This window comes from Meleagris gallopavo, chromosome 12 (genome assembly GCF_905368555.1).
Source record: "Meleagris gallopavo chromosome 12, MGAL_WU_HG_1.1, whole genome shotgun sequence".
NCBI lineage: Eukaryota > Metazoa > Chordata > Aves > Galliformes > Phasianidae > Meleagris > Meleagris gallopavo.
The window spans coordinates 1,272,330-1,294,477 of NC_139415.1; the positions used below are offsets into that span (position 1 = coordinate 1,272,330).

Below are 22,148 nucleotides of genomic sequence, written 5' to 3' on the forward strand. Positions count from 1 at the left end.
GTGGCTGAGGGTGGTGTGGGTGATGGGTACCAGAACAGCCTGTGCACAGAGGGCTTGATGGGCTGGCCAAATAAAGGCTGGGAGGTGGGACAGGAGCACAGGAGAAGCACAGCTCATGCACAGTAAGAATGTCAGGGAAGAAATTTGAAATAAAAGAATAATTAGCCCCAGTTTTGTCACGACTAAACTCAGAAGGCAGCTTGCAAGAGGACGAAGGTCGTGGCAGCCATCTGATGTGGATGGTGGGTACAAAAGTACCTGAATCATTCCAAGGAGTTAATGGCAGCTTTGGTAAATTTCTGGAAATGGGTTTCTGGGTGGGTGTTGGGAGCCATAGGCAGAAGGGCTTCTATGTGAAAGAGTTCAAGAGTAAATGTGTACCATCCTCCCATAGTTTCTGTGTAGGTTTACGTGTGTCTGACAGCTAAGTCATCTTCCTACTTCATAGGTAAAGATTTTCATATTTAAATGTTCTCCTATATAATTTGTAACCTGAAATGTGAGGTTTTGGGAGAGCAGCTTGTCTCCAGTTTTCTGATTTAAAAGAAATTAAATCCACCTACAAACCTTTGCCAGAAGGATCATTCAATAGTCAGAATCCAGCACAAAGTACGATTTCTTATTCCGTAGTATGAGATAAACGCCACTGATATGTGAAGTGTGCAGAGTATTTGCCTGAACTCCGTAGCCCTTCTGTATTGACTTTGTTTGATAAATATTAAAGGGCAGAGGCTGCTTTTCACTCTTCTGGAACCTGGACAATCAGACTCGCCAACGTAAGTCAGCAAATTGCCCTCGTGTCAGCGAGTTTAATAAACACAAATAAATTTGTGCACGTTCTTCAGAGTAGATGGTATTCAAATTCTGTGTGCCTGCAGACAGCAATTCTTCCTCCCACCATGCTGCAGAAGCTTCGAGTCCTGGCACACAGCTGGATGCTCCTTGGTTGGCAAGTTTTCACCAAAGGTTTTTGCCATAGCTGTGCAGTGGGTGCTTTGAGGATTGTGTTACCAAAGACTTTGTTGAGATTTTATGGCTTTTAAAGTTCTTGAGTTCAATTCATCTCATTCTGAATATAAAAAGCGTTTTTAAAAGCAGCCAAGACCAGGAGGTGACAGCTTTGGTCTGTGTTGTATGTTCTTACAGGAAGAACCTTTCTGATTTACTGAACACACATCACTGATCACACCTGCCTGTAAGACATTACTCAGAGCAGTCGGTATCCGAGGAAAGTTTCATCTTGGTTTTATGTCCATTGGTTTTAAAAAGTCTTTGTTACGTAGTTTTGCCTTTGTTATATAGTAACACCATCTCTTGTCTTTCTTCCTTTTTATTTTCAGTTCCTCCTGAGTTTCTGAAGCGACCTGCAAACATTTATGCTCATGAATCTATGGACATTGTCTTTGAGTGTGAAGTGACTGGAAAACCTACTCCAACTGTGAAGTGGGTCAAGAACGGAGACGTGGTGATTCCAAGCGACTACTTCAAAATCGTTGTAAGTGTGTAGTCAGTTTTGGGCACTGTAAGCTACTGACTTGACTCTTAGTCCTTCGATTTAGACGTCCTACTGAGGGACGTGGTTTAGTGGGAAATATTGGTGCTAGGTGGACGGTTGGACTGGATGATCTTGGAAGCCTTTTCCAAACTCGGTGATCCTATGATTCTGTGATACGTATGCATGGAAGCCAAGCCCTTTCACAGTACCAGCTTCCTATTTTCATACTATCCATGTTTGGGGCCTGGAAGAATTAATTAGTTTCTCGAATTCTGCAGTGCTTTGTCATTTTGCTGAAACGCTGAAATATGCAGTTGAAATTGTCTGAGTCTGTTTCTTGATAGCTTAGGCTTTCCATGAGAGACAGGGGCATGCATGATGACAAAACACAAATTGTTGGTTGCACCTGTTGGAATGTGAGCTCACTGTGAGCACCGACTGGGTTTGCTACAGACAGCTGTGATTGATGAAAATTACAATTTCAAACAGGGATTTAAATATAAATAGAACTGAGTTGTGGATCGTGAGTTTTGGCGCACTGGTGCTTCGGGTGGGAAATTTTAGATGTAGTGAAAGTCATTACTGAGGCATAGCTTAGAACTTAATGGCTGTATAATTATGTATACCTGAGGTTGTAGAATTGTAACAGTGAGTTATGTGGTTATGTTCAGTGCTTAAAATATCATAAAAATGGCTGTGGGAATGTTATGACTTGCCAGTGATATGTGATGCTAGAAAATGATAGCCATTAGTAGGAGCTTCTGCTGCTTTTTGATGCTGTATAATTTGAGGATTCAGTGTAAAAGAGATGAAATCTGACGGGAACTCAGAATACACTTTTGTATTTTACTGTTCAGGAGTTTCTCCTATCATAGAAATGTGTCATAAAACACCATTGTTTTTGTAATTGCAGCCCATTTTTAAATGTTGCGTTTATCCTTTGCTCCTCAGAAAGAACATAATCTGCAAGTTTTGGGTCTGGTGAAATCAGATGAAGGATTCTATCAGTGCATTGCAGAAAATGATGTTGGAAATGCACAGGCTGGAGCCCAGCTGATAATACTTGACCTCGGTAAGATAAACAGTGATTTTTAGTGCCAAAGGATGGAGGGGGGAACAATTGCAGGGGGCCTTTTCTGCATGACACGTTATCTGTAACTCAGCTCCGCTAGGGGGATTTTTTGAACCATCTGAGGGATTCAGTGTCATCCCACCACACACTTATAGCTACTTAGGAGAACTGAGGGGTTCTGCAGGGCTCACCTTGCATTTTGAAATTTGTCTTGGAAATACTTGGTGCATTAAGAGACCACAGTCATAAATCTGAAAAATTAATTGTATGCTGAGATTTTGAAAAATATCCAAATGGAAAACGTTCACTGCAATTACAAAACTGAAAAAAAGTTCTTATGGAGCACACAACAAATGAAGTGTTCTACACCGAAGTCATTCCAATGTTCAGAGCTTTTTTCTGCTATCAGTTGAAAACAAAATAAAGTAGGAGTGAGCTCTGTCATTTTGGCAGGCTGTGACTGCACAACAGTTTGTTGAGGTGTAGCTGCAACTGAAGATAAATCTTTGTTACTGTGCTCCAGTAAGTGGAATTACTAACAATGCTCACCTTTTTGTTACTGAAACGTGCAATTCCCTGCATTGCATATTTCAAATGTTAAAAGAGGATAATTAATGTTATGGTAGAAGAGGTACTGCCTTCCACAAAAATTGGTAGTACAAATATCAGTTCTAAGGCATCAGCTTGCTTTGATCTTTCAAGTCACACTGCTCTTGACAATAGTTTATAAGAACCCAACGAGGAAAATCAGTAGTGAGTGATGAAGAAAATGAGTCAGACAAGAAAATACTAATGGTGTACGTTTTGTACTCAATGCTGCTTGGTTTTTTTGGATGCTGTTTCAAAATTACAGTTTCTTGTGTGTTTCTCGATTTTTACCACAAAGCTTTTGGATGGAAGGATTTAGCAGGAACACCTAGGTCTGATCAGAGGTGTGATAAAACTTCACTCTTGAAATTTTAACAGATGTGAAGCTGCTAGACCTGGTATTGGCATTCAACGTACAGAGAGTAAACTGTTACGAGTGTGCATAAAGAGAGATTTTTCATTTCTTTTCTGGTTGTTCTGTAGAGTAGTTGTGCATTTCTAACTTCTTCTGAATTCTGCTTTGGATACGGGTATGTTTCACTGATGGCTGAGGACATGCATGTATTTCAGCAATAACGTGGGGAGCAAAACTGGATTCAGCAGCTTGAATGCTCGCAGCCCTGGGATTCTGACCTCCCACTGGTGCTGGGTGGCTGGATCCAGCAGTGGCCTACTGTCACCACGTTGCCAGAAAAATTATTAAAAGTAATTTTATTTCTGCTATATGTATGAATCACCTGAGTGGTTTCCAAATCATTCAGGCGGAAGCATTATTCTGTATTTTTTGAGTTTGAAAAATATTGAATAATTAATGTACCTGGGTTTTGAAGCCCTGCCAAAGCTTCTACTTTCACCCAGTTCCCCGTAGTGGTTTGTAAATGATTGTTACTGTTATTATTTTAGTTCCTGTGGTCTCACTCTTCTTCCTTTCCCTCCCCCTGTTTTATGCCCAATGATTTCTCCTTCCTGTTCTACTCTGGCAACCTGTCCTGTTATACTAAAGGACTGTGCCTTATAATGCTGTCCTTTTTCTTTTGCATGCTGCCAAAGGATTATGGATGCAGTGTTGATGGAGTCTCGCATTAGGTGTAAAAATGCACCCAAGAAGTCAAATTATTCTGTTACATGGCCTGCAGTGTTTTTAACAATGCACTCCCAGTGTAACGCTGATGCATATTAGTTGTTGCTCTCCAACAGTAGAGATGATCACATGGTACATCACTGAAAGTACATTTATTTTTTTTTTGCTATTGAATAGTGACATAAGAAGTCATGTAATTAGGCATGAATATGCTGTGTCTTATTCAGTCCTGATGTATGAAAAGTGGTACGATATACGCAGTCAAAGAAAAAATGGATATTTGAGATCTTATTTTAGCACCTTGTCACAATATATGAACGGTGAAGATGGAAAGATAACTGAGGGAGAGTGAAAGCAGGGTATATACTTCAGTTCTTTCACAACATCTAGTTGGTATGGAAATAAAACCCACTAAGTTGGACAAAAAAGATTCTGAATACTTCGATTGTTAATTCAGAAATCTGTTTTTCTTAAATTCCACACCTGATGATGAGAATTAGCTACCCTGGCGATTTGAAAAGTAATTTCAGTGAAGAAACGTTGATTATGTATTCACTGAAGTTATTCTTCCCAGTTAGCAGGCTGTCCCTTCCCTTTCTGTTCTGTTTTCTCCTTCCTAAATGGAACTGGGAAACATCTGGACTATTTCCATGCAGGTAATAGCTCTTTCAGTTGCCTTGTCAAGTTGATCTTTAATAAAGTAAATTTGTATTAGAAAGTAGAAGCCTTACGGTTTGTCCCACAGCCAGGCCACATGAATTCTTTATGTTGAAGAAATGGACCGAGACTATTTGTGGGCATCTATAAGTGGAGTACAGCATTGATTATGATATAATTGCCAGTGAGGAAGATGATGTTTGGCTGCCGTGGGGGGTGAATGTGAGCAGTTGGAGAAGGCACTCAGGCTCTGAAGGAGATGGTCTGAAAAAGGTTAAATAGAATTAAACCAATGAAAGTGTTCTCCATTTGCACTTTGCATATTGGATCAGGTCTTAATTGTCTTTTCTGTGTTTCATCCTGAACCCTTCATTTAGAAATCGACTCGTGTTGGTTTGTGCTGCCTGGGGTACTGCTGTTGCCTGCTGGAAGGGCTGCTGAGTGTCTGAAAGTAGAATATCACATTATATTGTCTTCAGTCTTAGGTGGTTGCATCATTTTTAAATACAGTAGGCATAAAATACATAATACACTTATCTGCTGCAACAAGAGGCTTTCAGTATTTAAACACAGGCTTCAGAGGAAGCACTGTTTTGATTCTTCGTATAACATAGTGGCCCAGAGCTGTGTGCATGCAGTCTTGCACACAATTGTTGGTCAGGCACAAATTTCTTTTGGGTTGGTTTGTTTTGTATTTCCGTGGGATTCTGAAAAGCTTGCAATGTATGCAGAGGGGATTAATGGAAAATCGTAACAGAACTGGCAATAGACACAAGACCATCTGAAGGCTCACTGGAGCGGCTTCTTTGTTTTCAAATTCTGTAATTCTGCCAATAAGTTTAGAAGAGAACTACCTAAAGAAAGGGAAATTCTACCCGATTTCTGTTTTGAAACTAATGATTATTCTCTGGTGGGTCACCATCTGACCTCATCAGTTTTCCAATGTATGGATGCTAATATGCTCGCTGAATCATAACAAAGCTATTTCCTGTTGTCCTTTTTACAGCATTATTTTGTGTGAACTTGTGGCTGTGAGAACCTCAGTAATGGATACACTTGGGTTTTCGTTGTTGAGGTTAAATGCTAGTGACAAGACTGAAAAATTCAGGCAGGACCTGTAGCCTGGCCTTTTCCAGTGGATCTGGCGTTGCTGAGAGTTGCAGTTTGGGAATTGAAAAAAGAACAGGTGGCAATAAGTAAAAGGAGGTGTCTCTGGGGAGGGAGGCAGATGGTTCCCTGTCACCCCCGTGTGATAGGCGTTTGACAAGTACTCAGGCACCAAAAAAAGGAGTGATTATTGAGTGCTGTATAAAGAAAAATCATTGACTGTAAACAAATATGCCATGTTATTTAGAGAACGGTTTCAAAACATGAGTTGAGATGCAATTCATCATCTTCAAAATTCCAAAGTAAGCATAGTACACTGAGTGAATTTGTACTTCTGTATTGCAGAAGTTGGTGTCTGCCATTCTGTGCCATCTTTGGGAGTTAGACAGGTCTGAGGTGTTGAAGTGAGTGAGTTGAATGGTGCCACTATCCAGTTGTGTGCCACGTTCACAGTTGTTTATACTGGAACTTTCCATCTCTTTAAAATTCAGATTTTCTTGAAAAACAGTCCATAGCCAAGAAAGGATGTTCTGCATGTGAATTAATATTACTAGCATGGAGGAGAAGTTGAGGAGTCTGCATGGAGATGCAGAGCTGTGAGGCCATTGGGATTGCAAAGATGCATCAGGATAGCTTCACAGGATGGAGGGTGAGGAAGCAAGCATGATGCTTGTGCTGTGTGTGCTGACTGACATGAACACTTACAGCCTTGTTTTGGAGAGGATGGTGAGCCAGTCAGGAGTCAGAGCATGGAAGGGCAACATTTTCACACATCTGAAAAAGCTAATGTCAGTACTGGCCAAATAATCGAGAGAAAGTGATAGATGAAGCCTTCTTTACACAACTGGAGAAAGACTCGTGATTACAGCCCTGAGGGTTTATGGAGTTATCCTTCACCATGTGGAATGTGCTGGAGTGGCAGCTTGGTGATGTGGCAGGACATGCAGGGGGGTTCTGGGGCATGTTGGAAGATTTCTTGATGCAAATTGATCTGTGTCTGACTAGATGAGCAGCAGTGATGTGTTGGGCCTGCCCTTGTGGGATGGAAAAGGATAAGTGCAGTTACAGAGCTCAGAGCAGACTTGGTAGCAACCATCACGAGATGCTTGAATTTAGGCTTGTAGGAGAAGTGAGCAAAACAAGTAGCAGAATTACAGCCTTGGACTTCAGGGCAAGACATTCTGCCAGGAGATTTAGGTGGCCAGGAGACCAACAAGGGATGAAGAAGGAGCTCCAAATTGAGCAGAAACAAAAAAAAGGAGGTACTTAGAAAGTTGGAAGCTAATGCAGAAAACTGAGGGATGTTGCCTGCATGTGTGCAGGGATGGAACTAATACATCAGCTGGAAATAGAGCTATTTTGAGGAAACTTTGGGGACAAATCTCTCTGGATGTTGAGGGTAAATGAAGGAGATGCTGATGACTGGGAAAGTCCAGCATGGATTACCAAGGGCAGATTGCCCCTGACTGTTCTGACAACCCCCTAAGGTGAGATGGTTGACCACGCGGTCGAAAGAAGAGAAGTGGATATATCCTGTACACAATCTCCCATAGTATGTCTGCAGCTAAATGGAAGTCTGGCCTGGAGGGCTGGGCGGTGCCATGTGGTGGGCTGCCTGCCCCAGCAGGCTCTCAGCATCATAGGCAACGGTGTAAAGACATTTTGGGGTCTTAATACTGGGATGGAGAGGGTTTTTCATCGTCGGTGATGGGATGATGGGCAGAGAACAGCCTTAGGCAGTTTGCAGGTTGTGCACCCAGCTGGGAGGAGCAGAGAGAGGGACCTCTCAGGCTGCAAAAGTGGCTGCCAGGAGCCTTGAAGGTTGCGAAACTTCCATTCCTGGAGCTGTTGTAGACAGTACCTAAATGAGACCCTGAGCAACCTCATCCAGGGTGTCTCTGGTTCAAGCAGGGGTCATCTCTTATCAGCTCTCCTTGCTAGTAGTATTCTAATATTCAGAAAGTGTCAGTCTGAGAGGTGTGAACAGCCCCATTTATCTTTGTTTATAGTCTTAAGTCAAATTAGGACTGTTTAGTACTATGTATTATTCTACTAATCTCCTTATGAGAAATTTGAATGTGTGCTATTGGAGGCACAGTTTGATGCTGAAAACCAAATTTGATGAAAGTGTACCACCGCTTGGGTCACACTGTGTGATATTAATTCCTCCACTGAATTCCTTATGTGAATCTTAATTCTCAGAGAGTTTTGAAGACATCATTTATTGACTTAAAATTCGTATTCTCTTTGTGTAATTGAATTCTGTTCAGGACTACTGCTGCATGAATAATTTCATTTTGTGCTGATACTTTTCTGCCAGCTATTGGCCATGAGCTCTCTGAAGTCTCATAGCAATGCGGGGGAGGTTACAGCACTCCTGTTAGGGGTTGGGGCTTGCCTGACCTGCAGCATGGTGGAGAACATCAGAAACACAGCCTGCGTTTTCTGGAGTCGGCACATTTCAGCTGGGGCTGTGCCAGAAGTACATTTCTATGCTGCAGTGACGTTTTTGATGGAGGTTCCTTCAGGCTGACCCAGATTCAAGATCTCCCAGCCACCAGTTTCCGTGCTCACAAACTATTTCAGCTCCAGCAGCTCAATGAGTTCTAGCTGTGGCTGGATATTCACATTCTCAGTAGTCAAAACTCAGATGTAACTTCTCTGTGAAGGAGGATCTTTTATACAGATGGAGTGTGCTGACTCTTCAACCATGAAATATAAATAGCACAACTCAGAATGTTATTTGTTAAGGCTCTCTGAGTTTTCGAATCTGCAAGTAATGATTCAGGTACAGAAAAACAGGTGACATTGAAGCAGCCAAAGCAGCTTGCAGTCTCTGCAACAAATGTTCCCCAAAAGAGGAAGCAATACATCAAGGAGGTCTACTACTTAAAATAAAAAGCTGTCAGTGCATTGCTCAAGGCACTGTGTTTTGTTGCTGAAAGACAGGATTTCCCTGCACTTGCTAAGACAGAAGAACACAGAGAAGTAAGTCTGTTAGTGCTTCTCATGGCAAATGTTCTGAGCTTGGGAGAGAACGTTTCTGATTCATAGCATCATATTTAACACTACGGGAAGTAATTTTTATTATGGCTGACCGCTGCAGTGATTGAAAGCACAGCCACGTAGAATTGCATGCCAGGAGACACCACTGCTCTCTGTGCTAATGCTAAGGATGGAGAAAATAAGCCTGAATTTTGGGGCAGGCTTCTCAAAGTCTTTAAATTATCACAGAAAGTAGAGACTGAATATGTTTTAATTTCTAACCCTAACCTCTCTTGCTTCAACTCTTCAACTTGCTTTTGTGTCTTCCAGCTCATAGCTCTCCTTCAGAGGATGATTGCTGCTTCTTTTTTTTTTTTTTTTTTTTTCTCTACAACACTGTGGGCTCATCTCAGCTTGTGATCTGTTATCACAGACATCATATCCCTTCTTGCTTAACTTGTCGAGTGATGAATCTTTGCTGTTTTCAGGCTGTTTCTCCACCTTGACAACATGCTTTGAAATTCTAAACATGCCCTTCAGTGTGCTTGCAGCCCTCCCGGCTTTGCATTCATATAAATATTACAAGTATTTCTGTAAGCTATCATCTGGGCTGGTTAAAGAAAAAACTAAAAGTATATGTATTGAATCATATGGAAGTCTGCATACCCTCCCATACATCCAAACTCAATATCACTTCTCGTTTTGACACTGAAGCATTGAGAACTGCTCTGAGGGTGATTTTTTCCAATTGGTTATGAATCCACTTTTGTAGCAGCCTCATCTGGAACGTATTTGCTTGTTTTTGGAAGTGTCCTGACAGGCAAAGTCAAAAGCCTTATGTAAATCAAGATATATGAAATACTCCACATTTTCCATGTCTGTGGGTTCCATTATTCTGTCGTAGGAGGTAAATGCCATTTCTTTTTGATAAATGTTGGCTTCTGCTGAAAGAAATACAAAAAGTTGGCACCAACAGGCTTGTTTGTGCTCTGACTCGAAAAAGTTGTATTTTGGGGTATTTTCCATATATAAGCAGTAACATAAATCCAAAGTCTGCCCTTTGCCTTGTTCGAGCCCCGAGGCAGCTCTTGTGTTCAGGACCTATTTGGGGTGATTTCACAGATATCAAATGCAACCTCTCAGGCTCTTTCTCTTCTCTTAAAAAGATAATTAAAAATTATTTTGTATGCAGCCAGATGCTGTGAATCAAGAGTGTTTGGTATTATCTTCAAGGCGATGCTGTAAATATTTTGTCAATCCTTGTAGTTATAGAGCTGTGGAGGAATTGTGGATGAAATGTCAGAACAAGATGGAAAAAAAGCCATCTGAATCAAAGGAAGGACTCCATCGGGTATTCCTCCTGAAACTTGTTCTACTTTTTCACTCATAAAAAAAGTGTCTTTGTGTTCTTTCTGTCTGGTACAATTTTATGTGTCTTAATGCAAGGAAAATCAAAAGGGGTCCCTGTGGTTCCGTGAGTGGCGTTCAGAAGTCTAGCAGAGAAGAAATGATTTGTGGATTGAAACAGCGGTAAGGCTGCAAGCCCTGGTAGCCAGGAATTCAGATTTTCTGCAAAGAAGAAAAAGTACTCAAAAATTGGATTGCAGATCTCAGGGGATGAGAGCAAAGTAATGAGCCCTGACAGCTGCTCTGTGCACCCAGTGCTGCTAGCTCAGAACTTGGGGGGGATTGGGAGACCGCTGGGGTCTGCATGGGGAGAGACTGCAAAAAGCAGGAGGAGAGAAACTCCACTGAGGTGGGGATCCCTAGGGACAGGGCTAGCAGGGGGTTTGCCTATCCCCTGGAGAGATCCTACATTTGCCTGTCCCGTATCAACACGTAGCTGGGTTTTCACTCAACAGACCTTAAGGCTGTTTAATGAGAGCCCCCCATTCAAGCAGAGTTTGTCACACTTTGTCAAAAACAGTTTTTCAGATATAGAAGACAGGACAGAATGTTATGGGGTTATGATATTTGAGCTAGATAGCTTTTCTGTGATATATGCCATTTAGCATAATTGGGCTGCTCAAGGGCAGTTATTGTGTTATAAAATCCAAGGCATTTCCTCATACAGCGCTGCATGTGAGCTCTGTTCTTCTGTATGCACACGTATCTACATATATAAAAACATGTGCAGGCATAAATCATCTTTTTTTTTTTAATGGAAAAAAACCCTAGAGTCCTGTAGATAAAAAGCCCAGCAGCAATGAATGCAGCAGATCTGACCCCACTCCTGCGTGCATAATGAAGTTCTTAAAAACGGTGACAGCACTCATGTTAAAAGTAGGGGAATGATTTCCAAACTTGCTGTCTCAGTCCCTGTCTGAAAATACCAAAATGGCTCCGTCTGAATGATAGCTGAACAGCTTGTAAGACTCATTTTGAAAATTGTGCTCGAGGAACGTAAACAGCATCTGAAAGCTCAAACTGACTTCAGACGGTGTTTTGTAAAACCAAAGCCAAAGCATGGGAATATTTTGCTACTGGCTGTGTACACTTTATTGCTATTTTTCTGTAAACAGAGCAGTATGTTCTCCTCTTTAATGCTGGAAGCCTTTTCTTCATGTTAATTTTGATTTTAATTTACATTGCTTAGCTAGTCTTCCTCCATGAAAATCACCATTATTGCTTCTCATGGCTGCATGTACGTTCAGTGTTGTGGAAAGAAGTTTTAACTCAGTTAGATTCCGTTCTTGCTTCCATCCCCGTTTAAGAAATGACCCTTTTCAAGGTCCCTGCTTAGGTGTGGTTCTTTTGGGAAGTCCAACTCATTGATGCACACCCCAGACTTCTCACATTTTAATTTAAAATAGAGACCGAAATAGTTCTCGCATGCAGTGGACTATTCATGTTTAAAGCTGGCATGTACTGCAAATGAATTGCTCTAATTTAGCTTAAATTAGTGATAGATTAATATTTGTCGGTGCGTGGTGAAAGCAGGAAGGCATTGCAGAGTTTATAGGATGCTTTGATTGTGCTTATTCATTTTCATTTCTTATTTTATGGCCGTATTTACAGTTGACTTGGCAAAGAAATTTGAAAGCTCATGAGGAAATGCAGATCAGATGGACTGCTCCATGACTGCTTACATTTGAGTGTGCTCAGCAAAAGTAGAGGAGTTGAACTCGGTGATCCCTGTGGGTCCATTCCAGCTCAGGATGCTCTGTAACTCTACGAAATACAGGTTGTGGTGATTGCAGTTGGGTGATGTATCAACTCTTGAGTTTTCTTATGAGTAAAATTAATGGTTAAAAGGTACTTGTGTTTAAAGAAATTATGTATCATATTGTAAAGAGGGGCAATTCATAGGAAATATTAGGAGCAGGCAGACAGAACTTGTAGTAGCAAAAAGCTTTAATGTATTTTGAGGAACACTCAACAGATATTGATAGGTGCTTCCTATCCTTTAGCTATCCTGTATTTATTATAACCCAGAATAAGTAGAGGGAAATAGAAAGGTGCTGTACGACGCCTGAACGTCGCTGGTCAGGCAGTATTGAGCTTGGACAACGGTGGAAGGATATGAGAGGGTTTGATCTCTTGTGTTAAATCATCTCTTCCAGGTTAGCTTGAACATATATAGCTTCTCAGTTCAATAGCTAGAGGTTTGGTTTTTTTGATGCCTGAATGTCTAATAGACACAAATATACTTCCTATAATATCACTTACCACATCCACCAATTTCCTTTCCAGTTTATCCCCCTTCATTGCATACAACTGTTGTTTTTATCAGCTTGTCTTCTGCTTTACCAGCTAACATACTGCCAGCAATCCATATTGCCTGAAACCAGAACCATGTGCCACTCTGAATTGATGTTCACAAAGGAGAGTGCATTCGATGTGCCCATCTCCAGGTGGGGAGTGGTGGTGGCTGTTTCCCTGCTACTGGATGGGCTGTAGGTATTGGGTGAAAACAGAAGTTATTGTGGTGAAAAACATCAGCTGGAGATGGAGGATGCTTTCTCTGTGTTGCAAGGGATGGTTGTTTTTAGGATTTTTTGATGATTCCTTTTAAGGTGGAGAGGATAATAGGAAGATTGAGCTCTAGCTTGATATCTGTTACGACCTCTGAGGGCAGTTCCATTATTATTCACAAACAGGGCTGTGAAGATTGACAGAAGTAGCCTTAATTTGTAAGGGATCCTAGGCTTCACGTTGTACAGGAAAATATCAGATTGTGTCAGTCTCTCACCAGAGGGAGGGAACAAATGTATGGATATGGTCTTAATTGGTTGCTAATATTTCAGAGTTGCTAAATTATACAGTAATATTAGAAACAGCTGAATGTCATTGGAGAAAAAGAAGAAAGGATAGGCTTTCGGTTTGGTTGCATGTGTAATAGGATTCGTACAGTTGAATAGCTGAGCCTAGGAGAAGACTTGCTTCTGATTTCTCATATTTTCCCAGCTGTGTTGACAATATATCCCAAAGAGGCTTATGTTTTTCGTATCGTGCGGGAATTAAATAAATCTAACAATTAAAGATGGCTTTCATTTTTTAATAATATGCATTGAAATTTGCCTAATTTCTGTATTGAAACTAACTACTAATTGTCAGTGTTGTCACTGCATTAGAAATATCCTGATAGAGCATTTCATTGCAGTGATGGCTTCCCTTCCTTTCCCTTCTCTTTGCCCACCAAAAAAGGAGCCTGATAACTGCAGGGACACAGTCTTCAAAAGACAAATGGATTCTGCGTGGCTTTCCTGTTGACGCGTTATTACAGAAGGTGCTAAAGGAAAATTAATGAGAAAGAGGCAAGTCATACCTGGGTTCACTTTTCTTAGTCCTAAGTCACAGCTAATAGGTGCTCTTGTATTTCAGTGGCAGATGCTTCACCTTTGGATTCAAGTCAGTATGCTGAATTCTCAAACATCCTGATACCTCATCTAGTTGCTGTAAAAACAGCGTATCTGATGTAACCTGTGATAAGCAAGCTGTAGGTACATGCAGTTGTTAACGGAACAAACAAGTAGTTAAATATGTGGGTCTTTGAGGAAGAAACTAACAGAAACAATTAAAGGTTTGACATGGGAGTTCAGTCTCAGCTGTTGAAACTTCAGCTTGCCAGAGTTGTTGCTGCAGAGCTTCTTGGAGAATCAGCAGGCCCAGAACTGAGGGAAATGGCATTTCACATCCAAGCTTCAGAGAATGTCATGTAGGCTGGCCTTCAGGTAAACCTGTGTGCATCGTTGCCACCTCTGGATCAACATGTGTCAGTGGGAGGCAAGTACCCAGTTGTATCGTAGGTGGGGAGATGGGCATTATATCCAGAGTTAACTTGGAGCAACATTGTGGTCATTTGAATAAAATACTTTGGTAATGCTTGATTTTAAAACAAAGTTACCCCAAAGAAGTAGGGCAGGAGCAGGAATTCCACCTGGAGGATTAGTGACTGCGGCTTCAGGATGGATGGCTGTCTTTTAATTTGGGCGCTAGCGAGAAATGAAAGAAAGTGAGTGATGAACCTTTTATTGGAAAAAGCATCCTCACATAGGCAGGCAGTATAGAGGGACTGTGATTTGCATATTTTGGTACTGCTCTGCTATCAAAGCAGTGATTTTGTCCTAAACCTGCTTTGTCGGAACAGTTACATTTGAGTATTTGTCGTGTTCACCGCATCAACAGCAACTGTGGCCCTGAGTAGGCAAACAGTAAGAGAAAACTGGAAAACACAGTCAAAAAAAAAAGATGAGCATGGCAGTGAAGGCGTGGTGGATGTTTCTCTCATTGCAATAGAAGGAGCAACTGGCAGAGCCCCAGCTAGACTTCTGGCCAAGGGAGCAGCCTTGCCTCACTCCTGAGACAGGCAGAAGGCTCCACGTGGTGTGTGAATGAACGCTTTCCAAAATATATACGGTGGTTTTATTTGCTGCTATTCCAGAAGGAGCTTCACTCAAATGTAGCACGTTTCCTGTTGGAGTAAAATAATTGCTATCCTGTTAGGAGATGTTAAGAAATTGTGGCTTGTTGGTGCAGACTCCGCTGTTCTAAAGAGCCTTTAATTCTGCAGAGGAGCTCAGCTGATGAGTATTTGCATGAACCTGAGCAGGGTTGTTGGGTGCGTTCAGGTGCGTTTGTACTGCCTTGGGTCCTACATGTGTGTTGTGTTTAGGATTTTTGACTCCTGGGTCTGTCATTTTGCAATATGTAGTTATGGTTTGAATTGCTTTCCAGTAATAAAATCTGTGTAAAGGTAGTTTTAAATTCCTTGGGGATAGATTGAGATCTGGTTGGCCTCTTTCCCTCTTTTTTTCACCATGTGAGTCTCGTGATCCAAATGAAGGCTTTTTGTCTTTACCTCCTCCCCTGGCCCACTGCTGTCTGATGGGTTCTGCCTTCCTCTGCTGTGTTCAGTGCGTCACCGGGCCGTCCCACCTCGCTAATGGCTGCTTTGTGAGACAGGAAAACATCAGGTTGTTTCCTCTGCACCACAGCGCTTCATCATGAGATGAAAAAGGGAGGAGTGCACTCCATCGTCATGGATTTTATGACTTCCTTTGAAAAATGAGCTCATTGTCAGAAAATGCGTTTGTCGGTTTGTTTATGCACCCACAATTTATTGAGTGTCCATTTTACATTAGGAGATAGGACCAAATGAACACAAAAATTATAGTTGCTTTCTATTAGGAATTTACTTGTATGTCTTCTTGGTGAGCTTTTTGCGAGCAGGATGTATTGAATGAAGAGTAAATAACAGTCCTCATTCCCAGTGGCAATGTAAATTAATCTAAGGCAACTACAACAAACTAAATAAAAAAAATCTGTCTGCTTTAGGTAGAAAATGCCAGAATAGAGAAACAAGTAGGTATTTCCATTGCGTTTTGTAAAGAAAACAAGTGCTTGTATCTGGGGGAGAGTGGGAGGTGACATTTCCTTGTTCATTTCTTTCTTTTGATGGCTGCTGGACACAAAGCAGACTGAGAGGGCTGTGCTGGATCCTCGATGCAGCCCTCTATTCTCTTTAGGATGATGTGGGGAGGTGAGGGCCCTCCTTGCTGTGCTCTCTGTGCCATGGGCCCTGGTCTGGCTCGTCCCCAGGGGGCTGCTTGCAGGAAGAAGTAGGCAGCTGATTCAGGATCATAAAGCAGCAGAACACGTTGCAGTGCTCCTGGCAATGCTACAGAACTTGAGCGTTGTTGAATGAGACCAATGCATAAGTGCACAGAAGAGATGCTCAGGGTGGAGAGCTGTTGGCAATTTGGACCTTTCCTTGGCCAGATGGAGTGGTGAAACGAGGGTAATGCTGCCATCTGAATGTGTTATGAAGAAAAATATTACTGGGGAAAAAAAAAACAAAACAAAGATTCAACTTTTTTCCCATCTTTTTGTTTCAAATGTCTTACACATCCAACGGTGAGCATTAGTGAGGGGTTTTCAGTTAATCACAGCAAGTAATGTATAAAACCCAGCAACATAAAACATAAAAGCTCCATGGATTTTATTTTTGGGGCCTGTTGTCCCTGATACACCACTGGTACATAGTCCTGCAGACATGTGGCAGCCCTTATAGGGTCAGTTTTGCTATGCATTTCCAAATGAGTTGTGCAGTCTCAAAGTCGGTGGGCTTTCTGTCCAGCTGGCCACAGTTGGGCTTTCTTGTAACTGTTGCCCAAATTGTTCTAATACGTTTTCTTCTTTTTTGGCAAATTTCCCTGTATAGTAAAATCACACAGAAGGTTACTTCACGACCCGCAGTTTTGCATACAACTGTTGGCATAACCTTGAGTTTGCTATGAACAGTTAAGTTCTGCTGTCTTTCCGTGGTTGTGCCATGCAGACACAAGTCTTTGTCTCACAGCAGTTAAATGGAGCTGCTGGTGACTGTCATTGTGACACCCTGGAGGTTCAGAATGTGTTCACTGTATACAGCAGAAATTATTTTAATTCACCCTCAGTTCCATTTCTGATTCTTTTCAGTTTCCATGAAAGCACCTCTTAGTAAAAGAATAGGAGCTTGATGTGTTTCTTTTAATTAGTTTTTCCAAGGAAAGGAAGTAATTAAGTCATTGTAGCTGATCCATTGAGACGAAGTACCAACTTCAACCGTTTGTCCTGTAAGAACTTATTTGTGCCAGTTACTACATGTTTTCTTTGTTTATGGTAAGCAGGGGACTGTTAGGAATAACGAGATGATGTCCATTCTGTCCTACACATGGAAGGAAACTGATTGGAGAGGAGCAGAGCTTTGGTGCAGGTGAAAACCCAGGGATGGCAGAAGGCAAAGTTTTAAGGGACAGCAGCAGTTTTATTATTTCATACTGCGTTGCAGTGTACTACTGTTGTATTTCTTGAACACCATGAAGGCAAATGATTTAAAAATAATTTTAAAAATCTGTTTTTTTCAATGTGACTTTTTGAAGTATCTCAGCCTCTTAATCCTGATCAAAGGTAAATCCTTCTGCTGCCAGGCACTAGCTGTGATATCATATACTGAGCTCCAACCGAGGGAAACGCAGCACTAGATTAAGCCAATAAAAACCTGTGGAAGTGTGGATTGCCTTTCTGGAATCAGTTGAATAGCAATGTAAGAACAAAATATAGTTTACTTAGTTAACAGTTTAATTGGAGTACAGCAAATCAATGTTTGAACATACTGCTACTTCTGAGTATCTCCTCCTTACAGTTAGACTTTCCAGGGCATTTAGAGATCTGAGTGTCTGAGGTCATGTTTTTCTTGCAGATTTTCTGGCAAAATAGTAATTTGCTATTTTTAATTGCAGCATCAAGTCTCTGTTACTGAAGCCAAGGCCTTATTTACACTCAAAAGCTATAAAGCTACTCTGAAGTCCTTATAAAGAGGGCTTTCTTTCCTTCTGCAGTGCTGTTACATTCACTGCTCTTCGGTGCCCTGAATTTGCTGCTGACCGGGGCTATTTTGCTCTCCCCTTGCCTCGTGCTTTGTGTCCTCTGAGGGTGAGGCTACAGAAAGGTTCCAGGAAGGCTTCCTTCTGCACTGGGAGGATGATTAGGAAATTCCCAGCTGTCCTTGCTCCTCTCCAGGAGGAATATGCCTGCTGCTCTCGTTTGGCAGCCATGGAAGCTGTGGCATTGTAAGCACTCCACTATGGCCAAGAGTAGCCTAATGTGGCCACACACCCGATCTTCAAGTGTTTGTGCACCTTGATTTCATAAATATTTGTACAGTCCTCATTTGTAGGTTGTAGGATTGCCATCTTGTTATGCACAAGGTGGCTGAGGATGGGGCCATTCAGGTGGCAGCAGCAAAGCTGAGCACAGATACCACTGCTGGCTCTTTGTGCAGTGTGTCCGGTGTTATAATTGGGATGTTATTGCCCAGAGCTCCAGGAAGCCACCAATGTGCCAATAATGTGCCACTGGGGGGAACGAGGAGGAAAAGGGAAATCTAAACCGGAGGGGCTGGACAACATGGAAAATATTCCTGATAATTATCTAACAAATAAAGCATTTCAATTGCTGCCTTTCAGGTGTGGTATGTTCGACAGTTGTTTTTAAAAGATCGCATCAGTATCCTGAAGTGGGTATGACTGAACAGCACTGCAGGCACGTGCTGGAGCTCTTTGTTCTCTCACTGCTGTGCTTTACACTGAACGAGGAAGAGCTGCTGCCACAGAGGTGTGTGGGGCTGATGCACAAATGCACCAAGCTACCTGATGGTGTCCCTTAGGACCCAGGGCGCTGCAGGCAGCAAAGGACCACAGTGGCCAGTTAGGAAAATCCGCATTTCTCCTAGTCAGAAAATCCAAAAAGTGCTCATTTCTCTGCTGCCTCTTCTTGTGTTTCAGTATTTGCTTGCATTATATTTGTTTAGGAGTTTGGACATTGTTTTGTTACCCAGGTTACTGTGCAAACCTTAGAAAATACATTACAAAGTGGAAAATTGACTGAAATATTTTGCTTTAACTTCTTTTTAGCTTTTAATTTCGTTAGATGCAGACAGATGAATCAACTAGCTTCCCTTACCTACTGATTGAAGTTGCATTGGGGCACTTTCAGTGTCTCCTTATAGAACATGCAGTTCTTCAAGCTCAGGCCTCCATCACGGCCCAGCTGCTCTGCAGCCAGGGCTTAAGGACAGCATTTTGTGTCAGCCGTTTTGCTGAAGGATTTTGCCCAAATGCTGCTGAAGACAATGTGCTGCTTCTCTGTGGGATGCTGAATCGAGCAAAGGTTTGGTCCTGAGCCCTTAGAGAAACACGAGCACAGAAGAATTGAATTAACAGCAGTGGCTGAAGAGATGAATCTGTTGTATGTGTACATCTGGCATGCAGCATTTTTCATTCGTTTTCCCTGTTTTTAGTGTGTCACTTGCTGAATATGCATATTTTATATTTAAAAAAGAGATTAATGTGTAACTGTGGAAGCATAGCCCTGGAAAGAGTCTTCTAGTATGGGGCTGCTTTTTAAAATTGGTGGAATATTAGAAAAAAAAGACTTGTTTGCATGTGACTTGTTACACCGTGCTTAAAAGCTTGAAGTAATAAAGCTGCTCCCTTATTGGCATTAAAGCTAATTTCAGTGTAATTACTCATTAACACAGCTCTGCACTGCTGAGCAGTCTGCTCACATGGCTGTGTACAAATCAGTTTGCAATGGCACTCAGGGCGCTTTGAGGAAGAATGGGGAGAGAAGGAAAGGAAGGAACCCATTCCTCCGAGTGCATCCCACAGCTGTCAGCAGTGTTGCACTGCTCCCAAGTTCTGTTCATTGTGGCTTTCCATGGGTGAATTGAATTGTCTCCTCACAGCTTAGCTCACTTGTAGGATTTACACATCCTTTGTACTTTCCTTTGGTTCACGGTTTGTTTTTCAGATGCCACCAGTCTTTTGTTGTGCGTGACTGATCTACCCTAATGCTGTCAGAAGAAGTGTTCCTAGGCTTGAATCTTGCATGAGGAGAAAACCGAGGTTCTCTGAACCTGGAAGTGCTGGCAGCTCTGCCAGGCTCTTTGGTTTGATGCCCGCAGGGCCTCCAGGCACGCGGGTCCCTTATGGATCTTCTCAGTAAGGAGGCAGGCCAGAGTGGGAGTATGAGAGGTGTGTTTTAGAACTTTGATCATAGATCATAGAATGGCCTGGATCGAAAAGGACCACCATGATAGTCTAATTTCAACCCCCCTGCTATGTGCAGTCATCAACCACCAAACCAGGCTGCCCAGAGCCACATCCAGCCAGGCCTTGAATGCATCCAGAGATGGAGCATCCATCCAACCACCTTCAGCCTTTTGTCTCAATGTAATTATTTTAAAAATATTTGTGTTGTGTTTTAACCAACTACAGTGATGGTAGAGACATCACCATTACCTACAGAGAGAGGTAGGATGCATCCTTTGGGTCAGGAGCACATGATTTGAAGCAGATCACCTGTTAGGACCAAGATGTGTGGGGGAAACCAAGGTGCTAACGTAAGGTAATGAAAGGTATGTGGTTTCACACATTCTAAGTGTGAAGAGGTATTCCAGCTCCACGAGCAAAGCTGCTGTTCTGAAGAGTGGCCCATCTAATGCAGCTCTTTAGAGTTTTATAAGGTCATACAGTAGAAATTAATTTCTGCCAGTCTTCGGAGAGTTAAAGCAACAACTGAAACAGTGGCTATAAAAACTTACTTTCTATAGCAAGTGCCTCTTGTGATGGATATTTCTGAAATATCTTTACTTTCTGTATTTTAAAAGGGAGGTGTTTCACATGCTAAATAGTCTTACTAACTGTGGGAAGCGTAAATCAGAGTTCGGGGAATGGCTGAGAGGATGCTGCATTTGTCTGATGCAGCTGTACAACACTGATACGTATTTATAGCAGCTTCTTTCAAACTATTTCATGGTTTTAAATAATACTACCAATGCAAGTAGCTAATAAATGTGCATTCCTGTAGGAAATCTTACAACGGGGACAGAAAATAGTTTAGATTTAGCAATGAACATGAAGTAATGGTGTCATCCATTGGTTGGAAGTAGGGCGTTGGAGAATGGTAAGTTGTGGTCCGTGCTGTTCTGGTGTTGGAGGGTGCTTAACGAGATATCCTTGTGCACTTACCTACCTGTGAGGTGTGCTTTCAATTCAAGACACGTATGTTCCTGACTCTGGGAGCCTTGCAGAGTCCTCGAAAGATGCAGGTACTGAAGTGAAAAGTTCTGAGTTCAGTATCAAGGCAAGAAGAAAGGCATAACATTGTGCTCATCTGATAAAAGCAGCTGTTTTATTCTTCCACCGTTGTCAGTGGTGGCTGACAATAGAAATGCAAAAATGAGCTCTGCGAATTCAAGACCTCAGATGGTGTGTTTCCTGCAGTTCATTTCTGTGTCTCCTTGCTGCTTATGACATGTGTCCGTGCATTGTGGTGGCTCTTCAGGTGGAGGTGCTGCAGCTCTCCCCAAAAGCCGTGCTCATTCTGAACTCCTTTCTTGAGAAGATCGGAGCCATTTTGGTTTCCATCGTTAGCAAGTGAATAAATGCATTTGGCAGCAGAGACTGTGGTGTGGAAAATGTCAGTGAGTGGCTTAAGCTTGGTAAATAATTAAGAATCCAGGAAAATTCAAGGTATCGTGAACTTTAGGTTTCTGTTACCATTTGTGTTTCCTGTAATACCCTGTGGTAATTGGGGTCCAGCTGCTCAGAATATTACTGTTAGATTTACCGGATGGATTGCTTTAATAGGATTTGGAGAACAGCTATTTGTACGTTACAACTTTTGCTCTTAACTTGTCAACCTTTTAATGCAATAATCCTGGAGATTTAGGCTAGCCTTAAAGCAGTAACGTAGGAAAACGTGCATGACTTAGCACAAAAAAGATCATAAAACCTCCACGTAACATGAACCGAGTTGTTTGTGCCCGCTAGCATCTTTCTAAAAGGCCGTGCTAAATGTGAGAGCTGTGATGGAAAGGCAGCCGTGATCCTGGGGGAGGTTTGGGAACACGGCTCTGTGTCCACTGCTGTGCAGAGGTGGGACCCAAGCAGTGAGAAGCAGTTATGCGAGCTGACTCTAACCTTTAATTGCACAGCCTGAAGTTGGTACCCCTCTAAGGGGTTTGGTGTGTTCCATCTGCCTTTTTTGTTGCTAATGATTGAGAACGGTACAAATTAATTCTGTGTGTTAATGAAAAAAAGGAGAAAATGGGGTGTGGATGTGTTCTTGAATAAATGACACTGGTTGGTTTTTTATTCGAAAATGCTTGGTATTAT

At 42.0% G+C, this 22,148-nt stretch overlaps 1 protein-coding gene across 5 annotated transcripts in view; it reads left to right on the forward strand.

Moving 5' to 3' along the window:
• NEO1 (neogenin 1) overlaps positions 1–22,148 on the forward strand; it is a 180,138-nt gene that overhangs the window by 109,111 nt on the left and 48,879 nt on the right. For all 5 annotated transcript variants that reach the window (XM_085233601.1, XM_085233605.1, XM_085233602.1 and 2 more), the window contains exons 6-7: positions 1,341–1,495; positions 2,447–2,567. In XM_085233601.1, the coding sequence (XP_085089727.1) occupies positions 1,341–1,495; positions 2,447–2,567 (276 nt within the window). The remainder of the gene's footprint in view (positions 1–1,340; positions 1,496–2,446; positions 2,568–22,148) is intronic.